The sequence below is a fragment of the Amphiprion ocellaris genome, chromosome 17 (assembly GCF_022539595.1).
Source record: "Amphiprion ocellaris isolate individual 3 ecotype Okinawa chromosome 17, ASM2253959v1, whole genome shotgun sequence".
In the NCBI taxonomy this organism is placed as follows: domain Eukaryota; kingdom Metazoa; phylum Chordata; class Actinopteri; family Pomacentridae; genus Amphiprion; species Amphiprion ocellaris.
The window spans coordinates 10,886,329-10,905,208 of record NC_072782.1 but is presented as its reverse complement, the minus strand read 5'-3'; the positions used below and the strand labels follow the sequence as shown (position 1 = coordinate 10,905,208).

General features: G+C 38.6%; 1 protein-coding gene across 1 annotated transcript in view; it reads right to left on the bottom strand.

Annotated features, from left to right (window-relative positions):
* Positions 1-13,889: 13,889 nt before the first annotated feature.
* Positions 13,890-18,880, bottom strand: part of nup214 (nucleoporin 214) — a 35,503-nt gene continuing 30,512 nt past the window's right edge. The window contains exons 34-36 of the mRNA XM_023283773.3: positions 18,257-18,402; positions 17,130-17,163; positions 13,890-14,890 (exon numbers count right to left, since the gene is read on the bottom strand). Coding sequence (XP_023139541.2) covers positions 14,854-14,890; positions 17,130-17,163; positions 18,257-18,402 — 217 coding nt within the window. The 3' untranslated portion in view covers positions 13,890-14,853. The remainder of the gene's footprint in view (positions 14,891-17,129; positions 17,164-18,256; positions 18,403-18,880) is intronic.

Sequence of the window (18,880 nt, the reverse complement as noted above, 5' to 3'; positions counted from 1 at the left end):
ATATGAGGGCGACAACAAATTGAATCCATTCAGACATTAATGCCGGCTTAAAATAACTCTGACATTTCCAAGAACAACTTGGACGTCAGCCATGAGTTATTTTCAATTTGCGGTTTTGTGTTGAAGGCGGCAGAGAAAAGCTGTTACGAACTCAGTGACCTTTAACCCAGCGTAGTATGGATCCACTTTGGGCCGCTTGTAATGTCTTGGACACCGTAGATCGTACTCAAGCCGGACTACACGTAATGTAATTAAACCTTGACGCAAAGCGTGGCCAACGATGTGCGTTTTAAATCCCGCTGAGGGGATTTAGACAGGATGAGGAGTTTCACTGGTCGTGCTTCTGCTGTTGTTGAGTCATGACTCTTTCACTCGGTCTCGCTCGCACAAAACACACATTCAGCGCGGGGAAGGTTGTGTCCTTGTCATAAAACAGGGACTGAGCTCGGCCTCCACAAACACACAGAGACGCCCTGAGGGGAAAGGAGCGGGCCTGGCGTGGTATCTGATCGTCACAGCAGTGTCACATTGGCAGTGTGAACTCATTTATCAGTGCCGCACGTGGACCGTCTGAACACAAGCACATGCTGCAAAGCCATATGTACAAACACACCTGTTTGCTCATAAACAGAGAGTCATAGGCAACATGTATCGCTTGTGTTGGCAGAAACCGGAATATGTAAAATGAGATATTCGCAAGGCAGCCTCAAAAAAGGAAGATCAGCACCACAATTTTTGGATTATACCAACATTTTGGTGAATCTGGGCCTTCATTAAGAGGGTTAAACACTGGATATTACAAAAGAGAACACAAGAAATGGAAGTATTGAGGTCACTGAGCGGGTGCCTGTCAACTGTCAGCAGCTTTTTGTGTTATTTTGGAGGGTACTAATTGTTCTCTCTGTGTGTGTCTCATTCAGTGTATATGATAATGACGTATATTTCATGTTCCCACCACAGAAAAACTTCATGTGCTTCCTTAACTGAGCCACAGAAAAACAAAGTTTTATTTATTTTTTGCTGTATATGTAATGGCAAAAAGTGCCAAAATTGGACAAAGCCAAAACTATGCACTGCTACAGACTTGTGAACTCAAAAACCTCATGGCACTTAATAACAGGCCTGTTTTCAGTTATTTTCAATTAAAAGCATATTTGCAACAATATCACCATGCTCGTAGGGCTGTGCCAAGGGAATGGAAGCCTCCTCTCCTAAACCCACACCTTTACAGTTTTTCTGAGGGCTGCTACTACTTCTGCTTCACATCTTTATATATATATATATATATATATATATATATATATATATATATATATATATATATATATATATATATATATATATATATATATATATAGTTGTTAATCGTCATCCCCTCCTTTTTTTCCCAAACCATGCTCAGGAGCCCCTGCCTTCATTTCCCGGCTTTTACTTTTGGTTGTATCCCGTTAAAATCTATAGTTGTTTGTTCCATAAGTTGTCATCATGCTCTTCTCTGTATGTCACAAAATCTCTTCATCGTTTTATTAATAACCCCAAATGTAGCACATAAGATAACAAGAGACTAAGTGTGTTCCTCATTTTGTTTGGTTTGTTTTCCTGGAAATACAGCACTGAAACAGTTCAAGCCGAATGTGTTCTTTTGTTCAGCTTTGACTTTTACACCAATACTTGAAAATGGGTCAGTTCTGGCAAATATGTAAAACTGTGAAAATGCACAACACTGGGGGGAAACGACCCCTGAAAAAATATATATAAAAGGTCTTTTTCATGAATAAATAAAATGGTCAAATACTAAATGTTGTCTTTGATTTTCTTTTTTTAACTTCATCGCTACAGTGATAATCCAAAATATGCAAATTTTAAACTATATTTTCAAATTCAGTGAGGTGCCTTGTTATGTCTTTCAAAATAAAATGGGACCCATTTTTGGGAAATAGTTCATAGAGTCTTTATCAAATGGTAGTCACATATTTTGTTTACTATTTTTGATTATGTAATTATATTTAGCAGGTGAAATATTTCCATATATAAATGTAATGTTTTATAATTTGCTTACTTTTGTATTTCCTTCTCTAATATCTAATTACACTGCATGCATGTAGTTACTAGTTTCCTCCATTCATGTGCCATTTCAGGGAGGTCTTCTTGGGCTCTGTGTTCTTTCAATCTGCACAAATCAAAAGGACCAAATAACCTCTGAACCAGGACAAAGACATGCAGTCTTAAGTGCTGAATTGAAAAACCATGAAAGCCTGCATGCACACGCACGAATCCCCGAGGTTACACAGCCGAGCCCGTGATGCACCGTACGCCTCGGTCAGTGAAAAGATTTCTATTACACCGTCAGGGATGTAGCTGCTCTATGTATGTCGCCTTTTGTTGACGGCAGGCAGCAAACAGTAAAGAAATCAAGAGGGAGAGGATTGAGAAAGAAAAAAGCTAAAGAGAATACAGTAGACACAGATGCTGCAGACTCCCCTGTCCAGGCAGAACGTTGATTCACCCCGAATAAACGGCTGAAGAATTTTAACGAATGCAGATGTTGCCAGTGGTGGTCAGTAGATCTTTCATTACTGGCTGGGTTTTGGACCAACTAGACAGCCCCCCTCTAGCACCATGATCAAAACAGCAAACAGAGGAATATCTTTTGGAAGAACGGTCTCACACCGAAGCTGTTCTGGAGGCTTGTAGGAGCCAAATCTTCACCGTGATGTGTCTTTTCATTGAAGTTTATGTGGAAGAGCTGCTGTTTTGAGCCCACAGCTTTTGTCAGACTTGTAGGCAGAAACCATGAACTGGCCTTTACCCAGTTTTCTACTAAACTCCAAATTCTACATATAAACCCCTAAACCGTTAAGTTGCTTTTATGTGATGTTGACCATTTTTACCTTGTAACTTTTTTCTTCCATTTTCATCGTGTAAATGTTTTTGTTTAACTTTATGTATTTTGTTGCTCATTTTATTCTTTTATCCTTATTTATTTTATTATTTACTATTACTACTAATATTATTATTTTTTAACTTTGTGTATATGGCTTTAAACTCTATTTTTTCCACTTGTTCTTCCCCCTTACTTAGATGTGGCATTTTATTATTTCATCTGGTGTTGGATTTATTTTGAAAATCTCCTGCCATGTTTAACTCTACTTCTACATTTCTCCCTGATCTTTCTCCTTCTGTTTGGACTAACCAGTCTTCTGTTTTTCAAAGGTCTTCCTGAGATTCCTGAGATTTTCTTTTTTGCCCTGTCTGTAAAGCACTTTGTAAACTCTGTTTTTAAAAGGTGCTATATAGCTGAAGGTGGGTCAATATATAATTGAGGGACATTTGAAGTCCATGGGCTCTATCTTGCATACATTTTTATTAAAAGTAAAAAACAACTAATGGTTTTATGTTCATTATGATCATGTCTTTACAAATTCCAAAATTATTTATTATGGAAACAATCATTTATTAATAAAAAATGACTGGATATCACTAAAATGCCAACTAAATAACTGTCAGAATTTATCAACAATCGCTTTCTAATTAGCTAAAGAACAATAAAATGAGCTTATTCAAAAAAAAATTTGATTGTGTTCTTTTTATTAAGTTGAGATAATCATGACAGATATTTGTTTTTTGGCAATATATCAAATTTTATATGGAAAATAAATTGTATCTGTGTCCAAGAAATCAACTAAGTTACCCATTACAAAAACACCTCTCAAGGAATTGTGTTAATTCCAAATCACATGACCTGCTCCACATGATGTCATTTCCTCCTGGAGAAAAGACTGGAAAGACTTCAATTTCAGATCAACTCAACTGAATATATAATATTTAGAGGAATCTTTCTCTAAAAATGCCATGTGGTGTTTGATTATAGGTGATCATGTTGATTTTAGGCCTGAAAACAGCAAAAATGTCAACTATGATATCTGTCAACTATGTTACAAAAAGTCCTGCAATTATATATTGACCCAGTTATTATTATTGTCGTTATTTCAGAATTGATCTGAGATGCAAATTCTATCCATACATATTTCGTCCTTCATGTTTTCAAAACTTTCAGTCAAATTTCCATTGAAAAGATAAGGCTGACAAAATTATAAATGTTTCTTTTTGTCGATAAATCCCATCTCTTAATCCTTTTTTGATTTCCTGTCCCCGTCTGTAGCATATAAATCTTTAAAAAATGGGTCACTACGATTTAGTTTCATTCATAAAAGTGCTCAGTGATTTCCGAGGACAGATGGACGCTGTAAATTCTTTTGAAAGGCTACTCTAACGGGAGAAAGTGGTGCATTTGTTGGCAACTATTTTAGGTTGGAGATTAATATACCTTTGGTGTTTAAGCGAGGATTTACAGCAGGGGGGAGACTGACTTAGAATAAAGTACAGCGGCCAAGGTCATCATAATGAAGGTGCATATTACACGGTGCAATGATGTGACTCACTGATGGATTCCTGCTGGGACAACGGTTCAAGTTTAAGACGTAGAGGAGCACAGCTGCACAAGCCCTAGATTGTTGGTTTTGACGACACATTCCCAACCTTATTCCTGCATGTGTTCTATCTTTGAAACTGATTCTGTTATATTTATATGCAGGGGAGCAAAAAAAGGATATCTGACATCTGAGATTCAAAAACTCTCAGTGGATTTGGAAATTCTTTGTAGCTCACCAACACATGGTCATTTGGTTAAAATGAACCAAAATGTACGAATCTCAATCAAGTAATTGAAATGCAAAAGGGCACACAGGTATACAAAACAGCATTGGTAGCAGAAGGATGTTTTTACCACCCCATCTGCACTGCACCTCCATTACAAATCTCCGAGGAGTTCTCAGAGTATTGCAAAGAACTCTTTTGGGTTCTTTAATTTTCTGTTCATCACTCGGTATACGGTGTTACCTCATTAAGCTGGAAAGGGATGAAAATGAATCTGTAGTCTACAGTACAAGCTGGGAGTTGATACTTTCCCTTTCAGCAGGCTCAGATAATCACTGCAAATAAAGAAGACTATTATACTCTACAACAACAGAACATATCCTCATACCAAACAAAATGCTACGTGTGTGATTATATAAATGCTGCATTCATGTGTGCAAAGCCATTCGTATAAAAAAGCTTCGTCCAGCAGCCTCTGTGTGATGGTTTGCTTGAGTCAGTTCCAGCCTCCACTGTCTCTGCTATCCTGGTCGCATTCCCGAGTCGCACATTCACGGCTATATTTACATGGCTCAGAGCCTGCGAGTGTCTCCCTGCATACATCCACCTGTCTCTATGTGTAATACCGAATAATCACTGCAGCACTGTATCTTTGGAAGCAGATGTTACTATTAATACTGCCACAGGGCTAATGTTCAGATTCACTCTCTGTCCGTCTTTGAGATCTCTGGGACAATACTGGGGATTATTAGCCACTGATCCACTGAAACCTGCCAGTTTGGCTATTTTAGCTCGATAGGACTTGTTAACCAGGACAGATCTTTAAGTTAACTTGGTTTGGAGCAGGGCTAAAGTTAAACTCTGAAACTAATATTTACAATTATAGATTCAATAAAGGTTTATCCCTGCTCAGGACTGGAGTATAGCATCATCATGTCTGTAGAGCCACCATTCAGGACCCTAAGGTTTTGTCCTCAGCATTTTTTCTGGATAAAGGGAGAGTTAAACAACCTGTTGTTCAACACATACATACAGTGGGGTTTGTAAACACCGATTCCACTAATTTTCAACTTCACATAGGGGTTCAAATTTATAGATATTCTGTAAATCAGCAGTTAATCAACTCGGACTCCCAACCTCAACAAAGATGTAGCCCTGAGGCGTACAAAGACTATGTCTATGTTTGAATCTCTGTGTGCTTTTAAACTTATAATATCAATTTGAGCCAGTTGGATTTTCAGTCATTACAAACAGGACAAATTAGGTGAGGAAGGACATTTGAAAGATTTCTCTTCAGTACCATGATTCAAGATTCTTTTTGACAGGGTCAGATACAGAATTTCTGATGGGGTTCAGCAAGTTAGATGTCAATTTGTTTAATTCTATGTAGAATTTAAGTAATCTATTGTTACATCACATAGTTTTGGTGCCCCCAACAGTGTTTAAGAATAATTCCTAATTGTTTCTAGTTAAAATAATAAAACCTGGACCTGTCTATAGTCGGCAGTAGTGACAGCACAGACAAAATGATTCTGACTGAAAGAGCAACAACAATTCTGCTATTTTTCCATCTTCAGTCAGCCTGCAACTGAACATTTTAGAACTATTATTAAAGTCTACATGGCAGACTTTTGTAAATCTAATGTTAAACTTCTTAAAATCTTCTGAGGCACTTTTTGAGAAAATATTCAAGACTTTTCAGCACCTGCAGGTATCATTTGCAAAACATTACATAAGTTCTATTTAAATAATACGCTGCGACAAAGCAGATAAATCACTGTTACGCTTAAGCTCGGCCCTCACATTGCAACTCCTACAGTTATGTAAGAGACGGATGTTTAAACGACCTGTACATCTGGGCTGTCGGGCTAAGCCTGGAGTAAGGACAGTAACTGCTTTGCATACAGAATAATGCAATTTTCCACTTAAATTAATGATAGTCATTAAGCAGTGAACATCCCACTAGCTGGGGCTGGGGTACTTATAGGCAACCTTTAACTGCCATCAGTGTAATTACAGCATGTGATGCAGTCGGATGCCACACCTCCCACACTCTGCCAAGGTTTTTATAATAAACTCAGACATCACAAGCAGCTCTGGAGGGAAAGCATCCAGATCCTTTATGCAATTAGAAGCTCAACTACTTTGTGCGATGTTAAACTGAACACCTCAACTGACAAGTTGCCTGCATTGTCCATAATTAACTTCTATGAATATTAATACCTTCAGGCGCATTAATAAAACATAAGGCTGAGTCCTCTTTCATTTCATAGTAACCTTAATTCCTCCCTCCACGCTTGTATAACTTAAAGGAGCTTACAAAAGGTTGGGAAATCCAGTGGGATGAGGGCACGTCTGAAAGTTTTTTCTTGTCTTTTTTGCATAATTTCAAGTAACCCCAATGCAGACTTATTTAACTAAGGCCAGCCGGTGTGAGGCGATGATGAATGTCGTGTCATTCCACTGCTGTGCAATGTGTAGCACTTCCGTAACCTCTAACGAAATGCAGTGAATTTCAACCAGTCAACCTCCACAATAAAACAGTTTTTAGTAACACTAGCAGAAGAGCTTACAAGTGGTAGCTAAATATTAATGTTTAAGAAAACCTTTAGTAATGTTTTCTTAATCGGTTTGGAGCCATAAACACATTGTGGGTTGCCAGTTTGATTCAAGTTATACCTATTGTTTATATCTTCCGTTTTTAAAATGCTGTAAATGATTAATCAATTAATAAACAATATATAAAAAACAATTCAATTTGCAGGTGTAAGCACCAATAAGTTCTTCAAAGATGGATTTTGCTCCACAAGGCAAGTGGACAAATGATGTCCCCATTCAAAGCAATATATTTCAAACTGGCAACCCAAAAGATGCTGTTACTAGTGTACTATTGCTTTAATGCATTCTTTTCTTCACAATTAACAACAAATAATGTAAGATTATTAGTCTTTATTAGGGACGTCCGATATCGGCCCACCAATATTATCGGCCCGATACTGGCATAAAAACGAAATATTGGTCAATATCGTTATAGTTTTTTTTTTGCTTATCATGAAAACTGATAAAATAATGCCTGGATTTTGCCGGTATTTACCAGCTCACAGAGGGAGGGAGGGAGAGTGTGAACTGTTGTTTGAGACAATTAAAAAACACACATATATATACATGTCATTTTTTCCATAACTTAAGTTGAAGTAGTTTTCTTATTTTGCATAGAAAAGCCTTGGAAAGCCTCGTTGCATTTGAGAATGCATCCAATGGGGCATCAGTGTGTTAATTCCATGACAGGAGATATGCGATGTTACCTCAAATTAGCTAAATAGTCCACATATATTGGTATTGGTATTGCTTGATATCGGAATCGGAAATTGAGAGTTGGACAGTATCGGCATATCAGTTATAATTGGTAAAAAAGCCAATATCGGACATCCCTGGCCTTTATATTGTTTTACATTACATCCTTCAGTCAGATTATGATCTATTATCTTCATACTGGGGGCCATATTAAAAAATCTGTCATTTTGAAGTCCATGTACCTTCACTTAAAAGTATATATTTATATCAATGCTAGAAGGGCACCCAGAGAGCTCATCTTCATTCAAGGCAGATGCCCTATCCTGCAATTTTTATTATTATTATTATTATTATTAAGTGATTCTTTGGACATCCTCCAGTTCTTTACATGTTTCATTAAATTTGGCACCAAAAACGCACTGAAAACACCTTGGAATAAGAGCACGCAGATGTCAGCCACTAAATCAGATGTGTGGCTGTGTTTTATGGTCCTTGTGTCCCACCCCCCCACCTCTCTATCTCTACCCCTCTATCTGTATCCCTCTATCTCTACCTCTACCCCTCTATCTCTACCTCTCTACTTCTTCTGTCCCTCTCAACCCGCCCGGCCAGCAGGCAGATGGGTCTCCCCACATTAGAGCCGGGTTCTGCTCGAGGTTTTTTTCCCTGTTAAAAGGGTGTTTTCCTTGCCACTGTCGCCTTTTGGCTTGCTCTGGGGGTCAGGCATATGGGTTCTGTAAAGCGTCTCGAGACAATTTGACTGTAATTGGCGCTATATAAATAAAATTGAATTGAATTAAACCTGTGTGTGCTACACTCGCTGTGACATTAAATTTCATGCACATTAAACACACAAAGACAACACAAGTTACAGACACTTGAGGTGGCTGTAAGACAAACTGTGCACTGTATAAGAAGATAAAAGCTTTTGTGCCTTATCAGCTAATCAAAAGACCTTAGGATTTTAGTTATGATTAAAAAATATATTACAGGCTGACATGGATTTATGTACCCAAAATTTGGGAACTACAGCACATTTGCCGACACCAGCAGTGTTTGTTATGCATTTTAAATACAAGATCCTTGCTTAGTGAAAAGGAGAAAGTCCCACATTCAGCAAATAAGGGAATCAACTACAGAAAGTGTTGACTGAGACTCAAGAGCTCAAACCGAAACACTCTCAAAGGGACGTTGATGAAATAATGAGCTAACCAAGTCCTCTGCTGCAAAACAGATTTTAACTGCAATCAAATTACGTTTGCATAATTAGAATGGAGTAGAAGGACCTGGGAGTAACAGCATCACATACTTTCTATGGGGACAACAGAAAGAGAAGACATTGCCACCGCAGGCGTCTTCATTACGAGCCTTTTGGCCTTTCTCCAAAAACCCAAGCAACTCACACTTCCAGTGATACTCAAATCCTTCCCCCCTGACATCTGTGGTAATGTCTGACATCCACGATCACGTCCGTTAGATAAGACTTTAAATCCATTCACCGTAATCCGTTCATACACAAAGTAGGTGTTGAAATTGCTGCTGCATGCACCTGTTTTTTCTGTGCTTTGTGTAAACAACGTCGTCTGCGGAGGCGGGGATCTTTTTGGATGGAAATGCAGATTGAAATGAAAAACTCTCTATAAATCTCCCTCTAAGTATCAAGAGAAGTAATGATACTGAGCTGCATAATTCCTCTGAGCGAGTTAAAGACGGAGACAGAGGAGGAGGAGCTGAGACAAGCAGGTAATTAAAAGTTGTGGGTTGAGGATAGAGGCTCGGATGTTGTCATTCGTTCTGTTTGTGCCTCCGCTGCTGAAATGCTCAAAGCTGTTCTTAGCTTTTAAGCATGAATATGAGCTTGTCCTTACATTCTGCAGCTTAATATTAGCAGCCCCCACAGGACTGTGTGACAGCAGGTAAAGAAGAGACAAACACATAGCTGAAGGTGATGTGTGGGACAAAATAAAGAGTCAGTGCTCATAGCTGAAACCTAGCTCAGGAAATACTTATCTTCTACCTGACACTGCAAGAATACAGCAGTGTATGAAGCAAAAAGCCACATTTACTGGCTATTTAGGAGTCTGACTTACACAGATTGATAGAATTGCATGACTGTCCATGGAAAAAGATGCTAACCAAGACCATCAGTCTTCCTAGACATGCTGGTGATGAGGCTAACCTTGCAGGCACAATGGTTGTGTGACCTAAATCATCACACCATAGGACCTGTACGGCCTTGGACCAAATGCTAATATGGTGATGCTAGGCATTTTTAATGTTTACTATGCTCAGCATCTTAGTTTGGAGGGTTAGCATGCTGAAATTTGACAAATACCAGTAAAAAAACCCCCAAAACATCCTGCTGCTGAATTAGTTGGATTAATTTTGCACAAATTTTGACACAAACCAAGTTTACTTTGGTGCCAATTGACAAAGTCGATGATGAGAAGCACTGATCAGCTACAAGATTAAAACCACTTGACTAAAAACAAAACAGATCTCACCCATCACTGCATGGACGTGGGACCTCTTGGAGCGTCCTGTGGTGTCCGGCACCGACACGCTGGAAATGGATCCTTTGTTTCCTGCATGGTTGCATGGTGGGGCCTCTGTGGATTTGGCGTGTTCTGGCACATCTCATAAAAGATTGATCCGATTGAGACCTGGGGAGTCTTGAGGCCAGTTCAACACCACATCAAACTGACATCCACAGGAAAGTCTGGCTCAGAGGTTCCCCAGCAGAGCATTGTAAAGCTATGGGATGATCAATTATATTCACTTCACCTGTCAGTGGTTTTAGTGTTGTGACTGATTGGTGTATTTCACACGACAAGAGGGAATTCATTGGAATTAATCTTTTCAACATCATGGATGTCAAGTAGCTGCGATGAACAAAGTGACAGATCAACTTACAAGCAAATGTAGCTGTATTTCCATATAATTAAGCAAATTAGGCTACGCCTGTAATAAATTGGAAACAACACCAGTTGTTTACCCAAAACACAAAAATATCCCAGAAGAAACCAACAAAACTTTGGACACCTTTCAGAGAACAGTCGAGATTAGCCTTCAAGTGAGTTGTTATCGGCCATGTTTCATGATGTCCAGCAGTGAAGACAACGAAAGAAGCAAAAACACTTGACTGGTCATATGAGTTAAATGTTTGTTCCATCAGAAGCTATTCAAAAAGGTGTTTTCATCTTCTATTATCTCCACTAACTTTATCCTCAAGTATTCAAAATCCTCACTTTAAAGGGAATCTTCATTTGGTTAAATTGAAGTAGTTTTGTTAGTTTCTTTATAGTAATATTAGCAGTTAGGGACTGATGAGCCTGATGAGTGGCCCGCTAGGCATTCCACGTCCGGCTCCAAGCCAGCAAGCCATTTAAAGTTTGAGAATAGGTTGAGATCGTTTCGGTCCCAAGACTTCTAATCATTCACTTTACCAGATAAAACTGCGAGACTGATTGCCAGCTATCCTGAGGGAAACATTGGAGGGAACCAGCTACTAGATGGTTCGATTAAGCTTTCGCCATCATTCCATGATGTGTTTTCAAGCACTTTTTGAGGCACAGCATTTCAAAAAGTTAATGGAAACGAATGCATATGAAGAAAATTTCCCCAATTTGAATTGAATAGTCTGTCATTTTTTTTCTGTCATCTCAGCATTACAAAAACTGGCATTGCTAACCACTGATTCTTTGTTATTTTGTTATTAGTCTTCCTAATTTTTTTCTCCACTGTAAAAATGTATAGAAATGCTGTTAAATCTTTCAGCATAATTGTGGTCAGTGGCCACCCATAGGTGTCATTAGGTGTCAAATAAAGGGAGGCCATGGAAAAAAAAAACATGATTCACAGTGCACCACAAGTCAGCACAGCTTGCAGGAAAACAACAAATAGGAAGCGAGGCCTCTCCTGTCTGTTAGTGGATTATTGGATTTGGATTATCTGTGCAGACAATATTACCCATTAGAGCAAATAGCGCACTCTCCTTCTGGGGGGCCTGTGCTCACAAACACTCTTAATAACGCTCACCTCATACAACATTGTGACCTGAACAGCTGAGCTGGTACAATATGTACAGTGTGGGAGACACTTAAGTGACCAGAATCAGGAGCATTCGCCACAGAAGTAGCACTCTGCTCATAGAAATGCCAAAGGATGCACTCGCTGGAGAGAGCGGCGGTACATGTAGAGATGATGAATATGTCAGCAATGTGATGCAGGATGTGCTGAGGAGCTGCTAATCATCCGTCAGTGGGGGTGGGGCCAGGAGAAAACAGGGAATGAGGGTGGGTTTGGGGGAGGGTTTGGTTTGGACTAAAGCTATTTTTATCTGGATTCCATGCAGACAGCTGCCATCCTCCCGAGTGTCTGTGAGACTTTCCTGCACTTTTTTTTTTTTTTTTAAATCATCAGGAACGATGGCACGAGATTGAACTGCTATTATTACTGAGTATTTCTCTGGTTAAAAAAGTAACCATAATAACAGAAAAAAAAAAACTATTTTCAATGCTTTCGTTGATGCCAGTTGTGGAGTGGGTGCTGAAAATCTCATAAGCTCATCCGCTTGAGCTGAAAGCATTACAGACTTTGGGCTCTATAACCGCCCGTGTGCTTCTGTAATCTGAAAATGTGTCCAACTGTTATTCTTTACCTAAGACATCAAATAGAGCTGGTGCTGATAATACATCACTGTTATGAATGTAATGCCACTGCTGGATTATTTGTTCAGACAAAATTACAAATCACAAAATATTTTTGTTAATTGGTAGATTGACCAACCAATTAATAAAATCAAATAAAATCTGCATATGTGGACACCAAACGGCTCCAGTCTTGTTTTTGTCTACTAAAGACTGGTGGGGAATGCGGATTTCACTATTTTAACAGGTGTCTATGACAGGTCACATGTTATGACCCTGACATTCCCATGCCACTCAGAGAGTCTAAGACCTCAGCCATCCGCTCGGCGAGAGACGCAAGATAAGGCTTGACAGGGTGACAGTGACATGCTCCACAGCCAAAAGCTGAGAATGTAATTGTGTTGCCAGTGGCCACATGCCACAACATCAAGGCTCAGATACAAGCCACAGATCCCCATCAGCATTCTCCCACAGCCCGCTTTAGCTCTGCATGGGAGTGGATGGATTCCTCGCTGAAGATGGAGGAATGAACCGCACATCAAGAAGGATTTTGCATAAATTACTGAACCATCTAAACACGGCCAAGGGTACGGTGCCGTGCTAGTTTTCACGTCACCTCGCATCGAACAGTAGACGTAGAAGATTTTATTGTGCACTTTCTCTCAAAACTGTGCTATTTCTTTGACCTTCACTGAGCAGAATGATGTATGTCCACTAGAGTGATGAAAGTAGAAAGTTTCTCTGAGCCCTGAGCTTCAAAACACACATGGACCACATCGGAATACAAAGTATGCATTAGACAATCACTGACAATAAAACTTTGAGTGAAAACTTCTGATATGAATAGTATTGGCATGTTATTACAGTCTAAATTTTGCAATGAGGAGGGAGGCATAAATGCAATTTTTAGAATTTCTACCAAGGTAACTGATTTTAGAAGTGCAAAACATTACACTGCAACGCTAAAATTTCTGTCAAGCTATCAATACATGTTTTGGTATACAATTACTTCAGTAACATTATGGAATATGAAAACATCTTCCTATTTTAAAAGAGAGTTTGTCAAATATTTAAGGGTGATGTTATAACAGGGTCTCAAATGTTTAAGCTGTTTCTGTTACTGCAGCATAATTTAGCTCCTGACACTGAGCAAATAAGTTACAATATTCTCAGAAAATGATATTCGCTTTTGTTCATGGTTTTAGATCACACACTGAAAAGAAGCATGAACATCACTGCTATAACAAAAAGTAATAGATATGAGGAGAGTCCATATTTAGAGCAGACAAATAACTTGAGAAATTTCATTTATTCCATGTAAAAATATACAACCAGGGAAGGGCTTACTGCAAAAAATCAGTTGAAAAAGTTTTTTCCCCTTTGCATTTCAAAGACTTTTCATTATCATTCAAAACGCTGGGTGTGTTTAATTTTAATACCTTCTTCAAAGAGGTACATTTTTGACATACGCTATATCTGTTGGAGGCTGCATTGACAGTTACACAGCACTGAGCTGAATTTTAATATATAGCAACACTGAGAACACAGTTCTGCATAATTTCATGAAAGCGTGAAATGTTCAGTAGGAAAGCTTGAAAGGTTTTGTACAGCTGCAGAAACTGAATATTTTAAATGCTAGCCACAACATGAAATAAGGCTAAATTACCTTGTAATTACACTACCAATCAAAAGTTTGGATACAGCTTCCCATTTAGTGGTTTTTAGTTGATTATTTTGTACATTGTAGATCAAGACTGAAGACATGAAAACTATAAAAGAATACATATGGAATTATATTGTAAACAAAAAAGTGTGAATCTTCAGTATTAACCTACAATGCACAAAATAATAGAAATAAATAAAAAGCATTGAATGAGAAGGTGTGTCCAAATTTTTGACTGGTAGTGTATATCGATAAAGACCGTGTGGCTACATTCTGTACATTCTTCTGCTCGTATCAATGGCAGTACTTGACCTCACTGTCTTAAGAAGCTAAGACCTCCTAAAATGGCATAAATGAATAAAGTATATGGAGACAGCAAACAAGTTGACTGAAAAGCTGTATTTTTCTAAAATATCCAAATGTTTTTACAAAGAAAATGCATGAAAATATATCTCCTACTTCACTTTATTTATCCCTTAAACCCAAATGCGATTTAGCATTTCTCTTCTCCCATTGTGTGGCACAAAGAGCTTGATTGAAGGAAGATTAATCGCAGCGGTGCGTACAGTTACTCATGGAGCCTTAACAAAACTAGTTTCTCCAACTGGCAAATGTTTGTGGACTTGATCTGGAAAAAGAAATGAGACAGAGAAAAAAGAGAAAGAGTTTTAATGCTTGTAAAGCAAGCAGCAGGAGTATTATCTGAACTACATCTTCAGTGTGTAAATCAAACTCAGAGAATATCTGATATTTCATTTTTGGTACCGAGATCTTTTTTTCTTTCCCTCTTTATTGATGTCCCGTAATACTGCAATGAATAAAAGCCTGTTATCATCCTAATCAATGCCATATTGGACAGTGTGTCCAATTACTGCATGACAATTTTTAAAAATGCTTTTCTTTGTTCTTTGAAACAAGTTTTCGACAAACTGTGGAAATAACCCTCTGAACCCTAAAACCAATCAGCAGGTTTGAAAGCCAAGTTATCATTTAAACAACTGCCAAAATTAGCCCATTTATCAGAGCCAGAAGCTGTAAAAACACAAAGAACCAAAAGATTTTCCACTTTCTGATGATCTTTAACCCACTCAGTTGAACTACGTGTTGTTTTGAAAATTAACCAAATCTAAGCTTGACATTTTCAGTTATCAAAATCCCTTTATTGCACATGACACATTTTTTAAAAAAAAAGCCAAATATAAACTACTTGGTCCAACAAGATTCTGTAAGGAGAAAAAATAATCGGAATAATAATATAAACACCTGGCGCTATTCGGTACAACTGTGAGAAAAATTCTGAGACATTTCTTGGCTGGACTGGATTGAACTGCAGTGTGTGCTTTCAAAAAGCAGATAGGAAACCAGTGTGGAAACAAGAAGAGTCACAAGTTTTTTTTTTGTTGGTAACACAATGTTGGACACATTGATTCCAATTTTTTCACTTTTTGTACAATTCAAGAAATTCAACTTGAGTTTAATCTTTGTCCTAATGATATTTGGCATTATGGCTTTGCCATAATGTATAGAAGACATTTAGAGTACTCTCCACTTCCAGCCATGTCTGTGCTGTTTCCACACAGGTGAAGGATTTTATACTGCAGTGACAAATGAGCCCATAGTGAGTGAAAATTGCGTCAGGACAAAATACAAGCAGAAACTGCTTGGGGTTCAAAGGTTTTTCAACCAACATTGCAAATGAAGTGAATTTTGATAATCTGATTTTGTTGCATTATGTTGCATTTTTGTTTTGGTGGTGATGAAATACGTGATATATCATGTCATCTGTGATTTTCATAATCCCATTAGGGGTTTGCTGTATTTATATTTCTGTAAAAAGACATATCTTATGCAGAGGAGGGCAGTAACTGGAGCATATTTGGAGAAAGCTTCTATTCTATTATGAAGGTTTGAGCACAACTGCATGTTCCTACAAATAATGCTCCAGTAGTCTGAATTGGATTTTAATAGTTTCTTCCCCATTATGATCGTGTTGGGACTCTATAAAATTCAAAACATTGCTTGTTTTGCATATTTGTGAAAAAAACGAGGGACCGTTACTTCGATGTTGTCGCAATAGAACAAGTATAACACAATAAGCAGAAAATAGTACAGTGGAGGGAGACACGACGGGAAACCAAAGAAAGAGTGAGAGAAAAGGATTATTAACAGCATGTGAATGTGTCCAATAGGCTAAGCTTCGTCTCCACACACTCCTGCACACTTCGGAGTGCATTCCACTGGAACACACCCCGGGGAACGCTGGCTGCCATGTGACACACAGCAGCAAATGGAGGAGAAGCAGTGTGAAAAACGAGAGAAGGAAAAGGTAGAACGTGGAACTGAGGGAGGAGAGACAGAAAAGGAGATGCAATGTGATGAGAATGAAAAGCCAATAACAAGGGAGCAATTAGTAAGAAAGTACTACTGAAAATCACGCACCACCCTTTTCAGGGACAGTGACTTCCGCAGGGGGTGAGAATGATGAACTGCATCTACACAAACTTGAAGGATCTGTACATATAGTATGTGCAGCATTGTACTGTATTTATTGTACTATATACTAAAGTAGTTTTAATGTGTTATTGATCTCTTACTTAAAGTACCAAACACAAAACATTCACTGTATGTTAAGACAGTGAAGCAGCAATGGAGTTGAATCGGACTCGAGAAGACAAAGAGAGATGAAGGAAGGGAATGAATCTGAAAGGTGCTATAGGGAGCCTAACTGAGGAAGACAAAATGTGAGCTGCACAGAGTCCTAACACACTGCTGGCAGAGAGCGACATAGAAATGTAGGTCTGTCTACTCACTCTCACTGAAAACATAAAAAGACACCAATCAAAACTAGATATATTGGCAACACTTACTGATTTGCAGACCCAAAGGTGTTTCCGGAGAATCCTACAAAATAGAGAAACGGTGATTAATTGGGCGATTACAGCAATAAAACCTTGGGGCTGCAAGTGTGCCAACAGTCCTAATGGAAGTCTCATTTAGCAGCATGAGTCATCTGTGACAGACAAATCTGTGTGTCTGAGGACAACTGTACAGTAGGCATGTAAACACCAGCAAAGCCACTAAAGGCTGCAGGAAAAAAGGAAAATATGATTTAACAAGGAGACTAAAAAAAAAAAAAAAAAAAAAGAGAGACAATAATCACAGGAAAAAATAGAAGGAAGACTGCAAACTAAGTTATGTGGGTCAAACTCAGAGACATGCATGCCCATCATCTCTGCAAATAGAACTGTAGCTACAGGAATGTAGGGTGAAAGTTGACAGAAGTTTCATCATCAGTTCATTGGATTCAGTATTCAAATATAATTCACATGACATGACTTTCATGCTGGTGCTATTTGATGTAGATTATTGCTGTCTCTTTATTTTTTTACAGTTAACTCATTGCAGTAAAGGTGTAATGATTATAAAAACCAACCAAATTGACTTGATTAGGCTTGAAACTAGAACCTGATGTTTCTGTGGAGGCAGGAGGTCTTGGGTATGTTTTGTTCTAACTCAAAACTTGTCACCAAAAGAGGAAATTGACCTTTTTTTTTTATAAGGCTTCATCAGGTGAGCAATCAACCCTGCAATTTGATGTTGTTCATATCAATTTATTAATAAAATCAGTTTTTCTATTTATATTTTACATTTATAGATATTGTAATAAAAGGCTAAAATTATCTGTCAGCAGTAAGCTTTCCAAGAGCTATTGGACAAATTGTGGGTGGGGGATTAAAATTGTGATTTGCTCTGCTTGTATAACTTACTAGGATAAAAAGAGGTAAACACGGGACAGATCTCACAGGCTAAAAGATGCTGTGTCATTGCCATTATTCAACTGTAAAGATGCTGGAAGAATGGCTTATTGATAACACTTGAGCGACTGACTGTGGTGGCTTCAACATTTAAATAAATGCTAGTAGGAAAGAGGACAACAGGAGACAACGAGGGAGGAAAGGAGAAAAAAAAACTGCGACTAAAGTAGTAGTCTCACCTCCTGCCTGTGGCTGTTGTCCAAAGCCCGAGAAGCTGCTGGGCTGATTTCCAAACCCAGGGCCCTGCTGGGCCAGGCTCCCGAATGACGGAGCGGCCTGATTGGCTAGAGCACCAAAAGACGGGGCACTGGGGGGTGAGGCGAACCTGAAAACAGAAGCAGAGGGTGTGATGTGGTTAAATTAAGAGGCATGACTGAAAAATAAATAGCTACACTGAGGAGCAATGATGAGACTAAATGCGTGAAAACATTAAGCCTTAGGACTGGGTGCCGTGCAACAGCCATGCTTCGAACCAACAATTTATTTGGATGGAGAGGTAAAAAGAAGAGCGATAAGAGAACTAATTCATGACCAGGATGTATTCTTTGTTCTGCTCCAAGTAAACATGCAAGCAAGGCAGAAGATGTAAGTTGGTGTATGTGTGCGAGTATTTGCGTGTGCTAGGATTGAGAGGCTGGGATTTAAGTGGTAATCCCTTCTACAGGACTCATGCCCACTGACTCCCAAGAGAGAGAAAAGAGAGTATAAGCAAAACAAGGGGGAGAGAGAGGGAGAGCATGCCAGTTTAATCTCCAGGCCGCATGACCCCAGAGTGAGATTATCTGAGGGGAATAATCTAGTCC